This window comes from Chelonoidis abingdonii, chromosome 14, assembly GCF_003597395.2.
Source record: "Chelonoidis abingdonii isolate Lonesome George chromosome 14, CheloAbing_2.0, whole genome shotgun sequence".
Classification (NCBI taxonomy): domain Eukaryota; kingdom Metazoa; phylum Chordata; order Testudines; family Testudinidae; genus Chelonoidis; species Chelonoidis abingdonii.
Window position 1 is genome coordinate 37727558 of NC_133782.1, and position 12328 is coordinate 37739885.

The 12328-nt window shown below is 54.7% G+C and overlaps 1 protein-coding gene across 1 annotated transcript; it reads left to right on the plus strand.

The window, feature by feature from the left end:
- Positions 1-2212: 2212 nt before the first annotated feature.
- RNF212B (ring finger protein 212B) lies at positions 2213-10763 on the plus strand. Its single transcript, XM_032803352.2, has 8 exons — positions 2213-2312; positions 3316-3368; positions 3808-3882; positions 6484-6599; positions 6823-6883; positions 8200-8228; positions 8611-8657; positions 10720-10763. The coding sequence occupies exons 1-8, from the start codon at positions 2213-2215 to the stop codon at positions 10761-10763; spliced, it is 525 nt and encodes a 174-aa protein (XP_032659243.2).
- Positions 10764-12328: the final 1565 nt, after the last annotated feature.

The following is a 12328-nucleotide window of genomic DNA, read 5'->3' on the forward strand; positions in this document are numbered from 1 at the left end:
CCCTCCCTTTCCCCGCCCCGCCCCCTGGCCCCGTTTCCCGCCCGTTCCAACGGCCGCTCCCCGCCTCGTGCCCTGAGGTGACCGTCGGGCGGCTGGCGGGGGGAGGGGCGGTTCTTTTTGAGTCCAGGGGCCCATACAAAAGCCGAGGGGAGGGGCTACTAACCCCCCTCCCTACGTCACAGCTGCTAATTAGCTCCCCCAAAGTTGCCACCCCCCGCTAATTAATTAACCCCCCCTCGGAGACGATGACTCATGGCAATAACCTGGCCATGGCCAGCACCCCAATTAACCCCCCAAAGTTAATTAACCCCTTGGCCACGTCCCAGCAGCTCATTAACCACCAGAGTCGTTAACGCCCTCGCGAATTATGGTCTGGGCATAGCTAACTAACATTAATGCATTAATAAAACTGATAATGACCCCCCAGTCACCCATGATGCCTAACGCCCAACTCATCCCCGCAGGGTAATTAATATGTTAACGATAACGTCACAACAGCCAACCACCCCGAATTTCATTCATCTCAGTAACAATCATTAATATCACCAGCATTACTATCAACAAATACTAATTACCATCCCCCCAATTAACATAGATAATGAGAGCCAATCACCTCAATTAACATAGCCCAGAGTTCATTAAATAACCAATAATCCCTCATTAGTAAAGGGGCTACCATTCATAACCTCTAATATAATCAATATACGATACTTAGGAAACAGTCATTCAAAAGCCAACATGCCGGAAAAACTCATAATTAACGCAGAGCTATTAATTAGCTCTTTCTGAATAATTAGAGAATTGAAGACAGGTCATGATTAAATGACCCATAAATATTCAAAACTGCCCCAAAGGCCCATGGTAACAGATAAATAACCAATCAAAAGGCAACCAAGAGCCAAACAATTAGCGGACAATGAGAAATAAGTAGTAAATACCCACAATATTTCGTTGTAAAGACAACCCACGAAACAGGCCTCATTAAATACATGATGATATTCATAAATAACCCACAAGACATAAGAAAATAATGCACAAAAGAGGAACTGCCACCAATGGCCAATAATAATGAAAGAACCACTGCTCAGAATGGAGATTTACTGATTATGAACAGGTTTGGCAGAATTCGATTTTTATTTTATTATAATTTTGATGGATAACAAGAGTGTTTAGCCATTTTTTCTCAATATTTTATTTAAGAGTTCAAATAATTTTTTTCTAGTTTTACTTATTTAAATTTTCACCATGGGGGGAACTTAGGGAGGGACTGATAATGGGTGGATGTGTCAGACAGTAATTTTTTTTAATTATGGTAGATACTGAAATTCAAAAAGTTTATAACTGATAAACACAAGCTGTCAGTATCACATGAGGAAACATACAATGTCAAAATCAAACTCCAGTAATTTCCGAAGTTATGGCTGTAACTTTCAGTTATTATTAATGGAAATATTTTGCATATCTGCAGCAAAATCGATGTTTACCGATGTTGTTGATAAAAATCTGATCCTTCCAAGCCCAAAAATAATCCACAAAAGGACGAATGGCCACTAATGACTGATGATAACTAAAGAACCCTTATCAAAATAGAGATTCATAGATTATAAAGCCAGAAGGGACCATCCTGTCTGAGCTCCTGGATGACAGAGTCCAGAGAACTGCCCTGAATATTTTACATCAGTTATTGATAACAATAAATGGTCAATTAGCAAATAATTAACACTATTTGTTAACAATATTTTATAGTTAAGTGATTATACATAATTAATAATAATTATGTAATAGCTAATAAAGTAAATAACATTTCAGTCAAGAGACTACCATCATTAAAGTGTTAATAAATAAAAATCAATATTACAAAGTTAATTAATCATACATATTTGTTTCATTAATAAGGAACCTGATCACTTTTATCCAGCCACCACCACACACACCTGTCCACCCATCCATCCCCCACACACCATCCATCCCTTTAGCCTTCCCCTGCACCCTGCCATCTATCCATCTATCCCTATACATACCATTCATCTACACAACCCTCCCTCTCTCCATCCTCACACATGCTCACCCGTCCCATTATCCATCCATCCATCCATGTCTCCCTCCTTCTCCATCTATCTGTCGTTGGATCTATCAAACTACCCCCATTTATCCCTCCCTCTCACTGCAGGCCTGCCGGAGCTAACTCCTCCTCGTCCATGTCCCCCACAGCATGGACTGGTTCCATTGCAATCAGTGCTTCCGCCAAGATGGTGCCAACTTCTGCATCACCAGCTGTGGACACCTCTTCTGCAGGAAATGCTTTGCTGCGGGTGAGGCTTAGGGCATGCTCCGTGCTTTGCCCCCAGGGTTCTGAGGGGCAGGGAATGGGGTCCGGCCCCCTCCAGAAGCCTCTGGGACCATGCATATCGTGAGCTATCATTGGAGCCTCCCGAAAAATGCTTCAAAAGTGTTTCCTTCAAAAAAGAAATTTCTCAGAAAACATTTCCCTCAAAAACATCCCCTCCCTCCCCCCAAAAAATCATTGTTGATTTGTTTTGAGAAGAAATTTTCAACCATTACATTATTCTCAAAATTTTCCTACTTGAAGATTATTTTTTCTTTAAAAAAAATCATTTTGATGAAGTTCAGGAAGAAACAGACATTTGTCATTTAGCGATACAGGAAAATTCCCGTTTTCTGTGTTTTTTTAACTTTGACTACCATTCCCCCATTGGAAAAAGGAGGGGGAAGATTCAAACTATAGAGTTAAAAAAAGTGAGGGGGGAACCCAGATCTGCACCCTAATTAACTTTTTCTGACTGGAAAAATTGTGAAAATAATAGAAAATAAGGAAAATAGTTGGAGAGAGTTGCACTATTTCCCCCAACTCAAAAAAATACAGGGGAATGGAGGTGGGGATGATAGAAAATCTCTTTTCTACCCTTTTTTCCATGGGAAAAATGTAAAAAGTGAGTTCTTCCCCACATTTTGCACATTTTTCTTCCACAGGAAAAGTGCAAAAATAGTTTGAAAAATGTTAAAAAGTGAGAAAAAGTACCTTTTAAAAATATCAGCTTTTTCCAGTAGAAAAAAAAGTAAAAAGGAAGCAAAAGTGCGTTTTTTTCCTCATTTTCTCTCACTTTCACACTCTCCATTTCACTAAAACCCCAGGGGGTGGGGGGAATAGTAACAGAGTGCCTTGCCTACACACACAAACTGTACTGCTTCAGCTCCCTGGCTTAGTTAAATCATTATAAACTCTGTACAGAACTTGCGACCACAATCAGCAATCATCATCATCATCATCATCATCTCTTGCTTCAACCCTTGCAGAGATATGCCCCATTTGTGGAGTGACCTGCAAATATCTGTGTCTCGTCGATAATGTGAGTTGTTCTCATCCTTTTCCACCATTTTCCCTTCCTTCTCTTGTCTACACATGATTCTGGGTTAACTAGAGATGTGGTCTTAGCCCAATTGTGTGTGGATGCTCCGATTTCAATTTAGCATGAGGACCTTTTGGAGTTTTAGCCCTGAATGATTTTGCTTTGGTTGTTTCAGGTCCCCAAAATGATCTGTTCATGTTGGCTCAAAAGCTCCAGTAGGATCCTTGTGTATTGGCCTCTGACCCCTTCAGGTGTCCCACTGTCCTCCCTGAAAACCCCCAGGAAACCTGAAAGCAGTGCAAAGGACTCTGGGATGCAGGTCCATGGTGCAGCATGTGGCTTGAAGGTGCCCTACCAAAACAGCCCATATCTGATGGTTGACCCAAACCAGGTGGGAGCTGCTCCGTACTTGCTTTGCCTATTTCTTTCTCGCCCACAGATGAAACCCCAAGAAAAGATCTTTTTCAAGAGCCCAGTGGAAACGGCCCTCAAATATCTGGCCCACATCTCCCAGGTAAGGGGCAGAGAGTCCCCACTGGAGGGGTCAGATCAAAGCCGGCACCCCCTAGACGGGAAAGACTCCATCCAAGGTAACTATAGGCCAGGAAACAATCCTGGGCTAAAGAATGAACAAGCTACATGGGACTCAGGACAGAGGTATAATCAATACCAGTCAGCACATTTATATGGAAAACAGCTGACCTTCTTCTCTGAGGAGTTCACAAGTTTAGTTGGTAAAGGTCGCTGTAGATGTGACTGGCTTTTGTAAGGTGTTTGACACAGCACCGCCTGACACCCTGATTAAAGAATGGGCAGGGATCCAATGTCAACGGTGCACACATTAAAAACCAGCTAAGGGACAGATCTCAATAAATAGTTCTCGACTGGGAATCACCATCTAATGGGGACGTACGTCTCTAGTGGGATTGCATAGAGAGAGGTCAGCTCTAGTGCCTGGCGGTCTTCAGCACTTTATAAGGAATAGCTACCATGAATTTGTCAAGAACAATCATGCCAAACGAGCCTCCTTTGACAGGTTTACTGGCTTAGCAGAGCGGGGGCAGCCATAGAGGTGATATGGCTTGATTTTAGTAAGGCGTTGACACAACAGACTAGGGAAATCTGATCTTGATGATGCAAGGTGGGTGCACAACTGGTTGAAAGACCATCCTCAAAGAGTAGCTATCAATGGTTCACTAGCAAACTGGGAGGGTATATCAAGTGGAGTCCCGCAGGGGTCAGTCCCAGGTTGGGTTCTAGTCACACTAATGACTTGGATAACGGAGCAGAGAGCATGCTTCTAAAATTTGCGTCTGTCACTAAGCTGGGAGGGGTCGAAGGGTTTTGGTGGACAGGCTTACAATTCAAAATGACCTCGACAAATTGGAGAATTGGTCTGACTTCAGCCAGATGAAATTCAGCAAAGACAAATTCAAAGGACTACACTCAGGAAGGAAAAAATCTAATGCACAGCTACTAAATAGAGAAGGACTAGGTAGGGAATAGCATGGCTGCAAAGGCACTGTGGGCTCGAGTGAATCACAAATTGAAGATGAGTCACCCATGTGATGCAGTTGAGAAAAAGTCAAATGTTCTGGGGCATACTACCAGGTATGTTGTCTATAAGACACGGGAGGTCATTGTCTCGTTCTGCACAGCACTGGCAAAGCCTCAGCTGGAGTACTGTGTCCAGTTCTGGGTGCCCGACTTTAGGAAACTGGAGAGAGTCCAGAGGAGAGCGCTGAAAATGATCAAAGGGTGAGAAAACCTGAACTGCAAGGAAAAATTAAGAAACCAGGGCGTGTTTAGGCATGAGAAAAGAAGACTGAGAGGGGAGTAAGAAGAGTCTTCAACTCTGCTGAGGGCTGCTGTAGAGAGGATGGGGATCAATGGTCACTGACAGCAGGAGAAGACATAAGGGGCATAGTCCGCAGCAAGGGAGACAGGATTCCTGTTGTTGGAGGTTTTAAAGAGATGGTTGGACAACCCGCCGTCAGGGCTGACCTAGGTTTCCTTGGTCCTATCTCGGAAATGTTTCTAGGACACTGGGGAGAAGTCAGTATAAGATCACTGAGGGTCAGGTCTGTGGATGACCCAAGGGTTGGCGGAGCGGGAAATGGTGACGAGCCTGCGGAGAACTGGATCACTGGCTGAGCTGGGCCCATTCCACTCAACGATATTTTGACCCAGATAAATGCCAAGTCCTCCAGCTAGGACGGAGGCGTGCAGGCTGGGCCGGCAGGGACTCTAAAATGGACCCAGGGGTCAGGTGCACATGCGGCTGAACGCGAGCGCCCAGGGCGATGCTGCGGTTATCCTCGGGTGGCTACACCGAAGAACCTGTCTGGAGGTGGAGTGGAGATCGATTGAGGCAGGTCGCGTGCAGCTCTGATGGGTGCCTGTGATGGGCAAGGGGCAGAGACAAGCCATAGGAATGACAAGGATGGAGGAGAAGCCAGCAGCAAGCACGCTCTGCAGAGTTATCAGAGAGGATTGAGGGGGGCCCAGACTCCAGACGGGGTCCCCCATCTTTGAAGGGGTCAGGCAGCTGGGGGAATTTGAGGTCAGGCAAAGATGGAGTGGCTGAGTTACTAACCAAGCAGAGGGCTGGTTAATAATCAGTGCAAGGGCTTTGCCGGAACTCTCCCCCCTGCACCCCGCTAATTATTTATGCTAAGGGAGCCAGATAAGGAGGGAGATGAATGGAGATGGAAGTTAATCATCACAGGGGATTTCAGTGCAGTCAGCAACAGCGCTGATAGTCGCAGATAGTCCACTTCTGGATCTCACCTCCTGAGCCAGCCAGGCCCACCTAGAGGGGACAGGCCTCATGTCCCATTCCCCACCCCCTGGAGCCAGCCAGTCCCTGCCCTGGGGCAGGATCGGACTTGGTGCCCCCTAGAGGGGACAGGCCCCATGTCCCATTCCCCACCCCCCGGAGCCAGCCAGTCCCCGCCCTGGGGCAGGATTGGACTTGGTGCCCCCTAGAGGGGACAGGCCCCATGTCCCATTCCCCACCCCCTGGAGCCAGCCAGTCCCTGCCCTGAGGACAGAGGGGAGGCAGCGCCCCCTAGAGGATCCAGCTGGTGCCCCATTTGCTGTGTCTGTCTCCCAGGTGTGGAGTTTCCAGCGGGTGCAGAGCGAGCGGCTTCTCTCTTTCTACAAGGACAGAGTGTCCCAGGCAGAGGGGTCCCTGCAGGAGACGCGCCAGAAACTCTCCACCCGTGACAGGTCAGAGCCTGGCCTCTGGGAGTCACCAGGAACGTGCCCCTGGGCACAGCACCCGCCATCCCTGGGGCATGGCTGGCACACGGCGCGTAGTCCGCTCAGCACAGCACGCACAGAGTCTGGCACTCGTGCACAGGTCCTGGCACGGGTGGGGGGTGGTCCTGGGGGTGGGCAGATCAGGGCAGTGCCCAGCCCCTCTGAACCCATGTATCCTTCCCCTCCCCAGGGAGCTGGAGGCGCTGAGGCGGGAGAATGACGAACTGAAGAAATATCTGAGCATCCTCAAGGCGAGTGCTGTCTGTCTGTCTGACCATCTGTGTGTCATCCTGCTGTCTGTCTGTCTGTGTGTCATCCCACCCGCTGTCTGTCTGGCCGTCTGTGTGTCATCCCGCCGGCTGTCTGTCTGTCTGTCATCCCGCCCGCTGTCTGTCCGGCCGTCTGTGTGTCATCCTGCCGGCTGTCTGTCTGTGTGTCATCCCACCCACTGTCTGTCTGGCCTTCTGTGTGTCATCCCGCCTGCTGTCTGTCTGTGTGTCATCCCACTCACTGTCTGTCTGTCATTGTGTCATCCTGCCTGCTGTCTGTCCGTCCGTCAGTGTGTCATCCTGCCCGCTGTCTGTCTGTCTGTCAGTGTGTCATCCCGGCCGCTGTCTGTCCGGCCATCTGTGTGTCATCCCACCCACTGTCTGTCTGTCCGTTAATGTGTCATCCCTCCTGCTGTTTCTCCATCCGTCAGTGTGTCATCCCGCCTGCTGTCTGTCTGTCCGTCCATCATTGTGTCATCCCGCCCGCTGTCTGTCTGTTCGATCGTCTGTGTGTCATCCCGCCCGCTGTCTGTCTGTCCGTCAGTGTGTCATCCCTCCCTCTGTCTCTCCATCCGTCAGTGTGTCATCCTGCCCGCTGTCTGTCTGTCCGTCATTGTGTCATCCTGCTGTCTGTCCGTCATTGTGTCATCTCGCCTGCTGTCTGTCTGTCCGTCCATCATTGTGTCATCCCGCCCACTGTCTGTCTGTTCGATCATCTGTGTGTCATCCCGCCCGCTGTCTGTCTATCAGTGTGTCATCCCTCCCGCTGTCTCTCCATCCGTCAGAGTGTCATCCCGCCTGCTGTCTGTCTGTCTGTCATTGTGTCATCCCGCCTGCTGTCTGTCTGTCCATCCATCATTGTGTCATCCCGCCCGCTGTCTGTCTCTCCGTCCGTCAGTGTGTCATCCTGCCCGCTGTCTGTCTGTTCGATCGTCTGTGTGTCATCCCGCCCGCTGTCTGTCTGGCCATTTGTGTGTCATCCCGCTGTCTGTCTGTCATTGTGTCATCCCGCCCGCTGTCTGTTCGTCAGTGTGTCATCCTGCTCTGTCTGTCTGTCATTGTGTCATCCTGCCCGCTGTCTATCCGTCCATCCGTCTGTGTGTCACCCGCCCGTTGTCTGTCTGTGAGGCAGCCTTCCCACCATCCGTCTGTGTGACTCCTGCCCACGGTCCGTCTTTCTGCGCATTGTCCCGCCTGCTGTCCGTCCATCTGTGCCACTCACCTCATAGGCAGCCTGTGGCCCTGTCTCTCTGCTGCCCCCGGGACACACTAACCCCCCTTCTGCCCCCTCCCTGCAGGCCTCGCCCAGCCGATGCCAGGGCAGCAGGTCAGCCAACCCCTTCCGGGCCCAGGGCATGTCACCTGGGGGGGGTCTGCGGGGCAGGAGTGGGGTGGGATGCAGGAACCTTGGGCAACGGATGGGGAGTGGTGGGAGTGGGGATGCCAGGTGGGAGGGTGTGGGGAGCTTGGGGCAGGTTGGGTGGCACTGGGGGTGGGGAGTTGGGGCACTGGGCATGTGGTGCTTGGCAGGGGTTGGATGCTGCGTGGGTAATGGGGAGTTGGGGGGCACTGGGCTGTGGTGCTGAGTGGGGAGTTGGGGGGCATTGGGCATGTGGTGATGGGCAGGGTTGGGTGCTGTGTGGGGAGTTGGGGGCACTGGAGGCCCCCAATCCCTTTGGCCCTGATCTGTGTCCCTTTCCCTTGGGCAGGGGCAGTACCCCCCGGCCGGTTGGCATCACCTCCCCCTCACAGAGCGGTAAGGAGAACCTGGGGGGGGGGCACAGGGGAGCCCCCTTGATATAGAACAAATGTGGTGACAAGTGTGTGAAGGCATGGGAGGGCAGTGAGTGTGCAAGGGCGGGGCGCCCATGGGGCTGTGGGTGTGCGAGGGCCGAGAATACTCACAGCCAGTGGGCGTGTGAGGACGGGGGTACCCACGGGGCTGTGGGCGTGCAAAGGCCGAGGACACCCACAGGCAGTGGGCGTGTGAGGACTGGGGGTACCCACAGGGCTGTGGGCGTGCGAGGGCCTAGGACACCCACAGGCAGTGGGCGTGTGAGGACTGGGGGTACCCATGGGGCTGTGGGCATGTGAGGACCGGGGGTGCCCACAGGCGGTGGGCGTGTGAGGGCCGAGGATACCCACAGGCAGTGGGCATGTGAGGACGGGGGTACCCATGGGGCTGTGGGTGTGTGAGGGCCGAGGGTACCCACAGGCAGTGGGCGTGTGAGGACTGCGGTACACACAGGGCTGTGGGCGTGAGGACTGGTGGTACCCATGGGGCTGTGGGCATGTGAGGACCGGGGGTGCCCACAGGCGGTGGTCGTGTGAGGGCTGAGGGTGCCCACAGGAGGTGGGCGCAGGTGCTGTGGCCCATGGGTGTGCAAGGGCTGGGGGTTCTCATGGGGCAGTAGGCGTGCAAGGGCTGAGGATACCCACAGATGGTGGGCTCGTGAGGGCTGGGGGCACCCATGGGCAGTGGGTGTTCAGGGCAGTGGATGCGTGGGCATGTGAGGGCTGGGGGGTGCCCACAGGCCACATGTGTAGTAGGGCTGGGGATGCCCATGGGGTGGTGAGGCAGGTGCCTGTGGGGCAGAGGGCGTGAGAGGGTGGGGGATACCTGTGGTGTGGTGGGTGTGAAGGGGGAGGGGGGTTTGGACTCCCTGTCTTCACCCAGCACAGGAGCTAAGGCCCGTCCCTCCCGTAGGTGCCCTGCGGCCCCGCACCCAGCTCTGCAGCCAGGTGGTCAGGTGAGTGTGTGTGTGTGTCCCTGTGCGCCCTGCTGGTGGGGCCGGGCTCTGCAGGGTGTGTGTGTGTGTGTGTGTGTGTGTGTGTGTGTCCTTGCGCACCCTGCTGGTGGGGCTGGGCCTTACAGGGTGTGTCCTCCTGTGCCCCCTGCTGGCAGGGCCAGGCCCTGCAGCGTGTGTGTGTGTGTGTCTCCCTGCGCCCCCTGCTGGTGGAGCCAGGCCTTGTGGGGTGTGTGTGTATCTCTGCACCCCGTGCTGGTGGGGCCAGGCCCTGTAGGGTGTGTGTGCCCCCTTGCGCCCCCTGCTGGCAGGTCCAGGCCCTGCAGGATATGTGTGTGTGTGTGTCCCGTTGCACCTCCTGCTGGCAGGGCCGGGCCCTGCGGGGTGTGTGGGTCTGTCTCTGCACCCCCTGCTGGCGGGACTGGGCTGTGTGTGTGTGTGTGTGTGTGTGTCTCAGCACCCCCTGCTGGCAGGGCCAGGCCCTGCGGGGTATGTGTGTGTGTGTGTCCCTGCGCCCCCTGCTGTGTGTGCACCCAGCCAGGGGGCGCCCCACGTAACGAGGTCTCTCCCCCCACAGCCGCTCCTCCTCGCTGGAGTCCATCCCCTACCGCCTCTCCAGCACCCCCAGCTGGCCAGTGAGTCGCCCTCGTGCCCCTTGCGGAGTGGGGGTGGGTAGGGATTACACAGGCTATTGGGGGCAGGAGGGCCATGTGGGTGCCTGGGGCCACAGTAAGTGGGGGTGCAGCCCAGGCACCCCACTCTGACTCACTCCATTTCTCCTCTTCCCAGCAGGCTCCGGGACCTGCCCAGACCCCCACTGGCTCCAGCATCGGTGAGAGGGCCAGGGGGCTGCCCCACAGCCAGCTGAGAACTGACCTCAGCTTGGCCCAGCTGTGGTCACAGGGACAAGGCCTCAAAGCCATGGCTGCCCCCCACCCGCTCCCTGGGGCAGTCACCCCCCCGGGCACTGGAACACCCCCCCATTCCTGCCCAGTTTCACTCCCCCTTCTCCAGAGCTGGGCCCCCCAAATCCATGATCCCCCCCTGAACTGTCTCCCCTCTGCTCCACAGCCACCCCATCTCCCGCCTCCACCCAGAGCCTGTCCTACTGGTGAGTGTGTGGGTGGGGGATGCCTCTGCATCCCCCTTGGGGGCAGGTCAGAGAGGCAGGAATTGCCCCAGCTGGGGGGTCTCTGGGACTCAGATAACCTAGGTGTGGGGGGCAGGGTCTGTGGGGCTAGGATTCCCTGGTCGTGAGGGGTGGGGGCTGGGATTCCCCCAGGGGGTCTCTCTGTTGCTTCCCCCCTTCCCTAACTCCCTCTCTTCTTCCCCCAGGGCCTCCTCCTCCTCCACCCACACCCCCGCGCTGGGCACCTTCCCCTTGCGCCCCCCCGGGCTGGGGCCAGTGGAGGGTGAGGCCGGGCAGGGCCGGGGCCCCTCCATGCTGGCACTGGGCATCTTCACAGGTGAGCGGGGGGAGGGAAATGAGACATGGAACCCCCCCACCCGTCCTGGGAGACCTGGGGGGGATGGGAATGAGAGATGAGGGGATCCCCCTCCCAGCCCATAGCAGGGTACACAGGGCACCCCCAATCTGCCCCACTAACCTTTCCCATCTGCCCCACAGATCTGAGAGAGGGGGGCACCCCTCGGGGGAGCCAAAGCACAGAGAGACCAAGACCCATACAGGTGAGGGGGGCAGCGGAGACTGGGTTGGGGGAAGGGTGGGGGTCAAGCCAGGGGGCTGAACGGGCTGGGGGTCGAGCTGGAAGGCGCTCGAGGGCAGAGTGGGCTGGAGGCAGGGGGCTCAGGCTAAGGGTATCTGGCTGTAGCATTCTGGGTAATTTCTTCTCTCCCCCTAGCTAAGATTCACCCCCCAACTCACCCCCTCCCAGCATGGCAGGTGAGTGAGACTGGATTGGGGTCACACCCCACACAGAGGGGGGTGGGGGAGGGGGGCTCAAGGGGGTGAGCCCCCAAAAGAGGGGTCTGGGGAGGGGGGACTCAGAGGGAGGGAAGTCAGAGGGGAATGACTCCCCCCGCCTGTTCTGTCTCTTCACTAGGATTCTCTCCCCACAGGGCCCCCAGTGCCAGCCAGGCCCCCCAACTGTAGCATGTGGGGTACAGAAACTGCCCAGGCTCCCCAGCACCTGACGGACTCTGCCCCTGCAGGCCCCTGGGGACCAGAGCGACTGTGTCCAGGGAGATGTGCGTACACCCAGGGGAGCCTTCCCACCCCATCACAGCTGCCCCCCCCGACTTGCGTCTAACACAGCCCCCCCCATACTTGCCCACACAGGCCCTGCCCAAGGGTCCCCATTCCTCCAGCCCCCCATGCACGTGCCTCCCCACCCAGCCAGCCCTAGGGTCAGGGTTCTGTTATCCCTCCTGACACACAGCTGCGATCAGAGCCATTGCGGGGGGGGGGGGGGGGGGAAATCACACCACTGGAGTCCAGTCCCCCATTATCCTTGTCCCCCCCAGCTGGGATGCCCCCAAATGGCTCGGATCCCCCTGGAGCCCAGACCGCCCCCCCCATTGACAATAAATGTCTGGCTTTTTCAACTGGGGTGCTGCGTGTTTGTGGGAGAACTGAGGTTCAGCCGTAATCCCCCCGTAACCTAGGGAGACATAACCTGATTTCCCGCCCTCAGCCGCTCTTCTTCCACCCTTGGGGGTT

Excerpts from the sequence above, each read along its gene's own strand:
- RNF212B (XM_032803352.2), top strand. The coding sequence starts at position 2,213 with ATGGACTGGTTCCATTGCAATCAGTGCTTCCGCCAAGATGGTGCCAAC. Across the intron at positions 3,883-6,483 it reads ATCTGGCCCACATCTCCCAG|GTGTGGAGTTTCCAGCGGGT; the intron begins GTAAGGGGCAGA and ends TCTGTCTCCCAG. Across the intron at positions 6,884-8,199 it reads AATATCTGAGCATCCTCAAG|GCCTCGCCCAGCCGATGCCA; the intron begins GCGAGTGCTGTC and ends CCCTCCCTGCAG.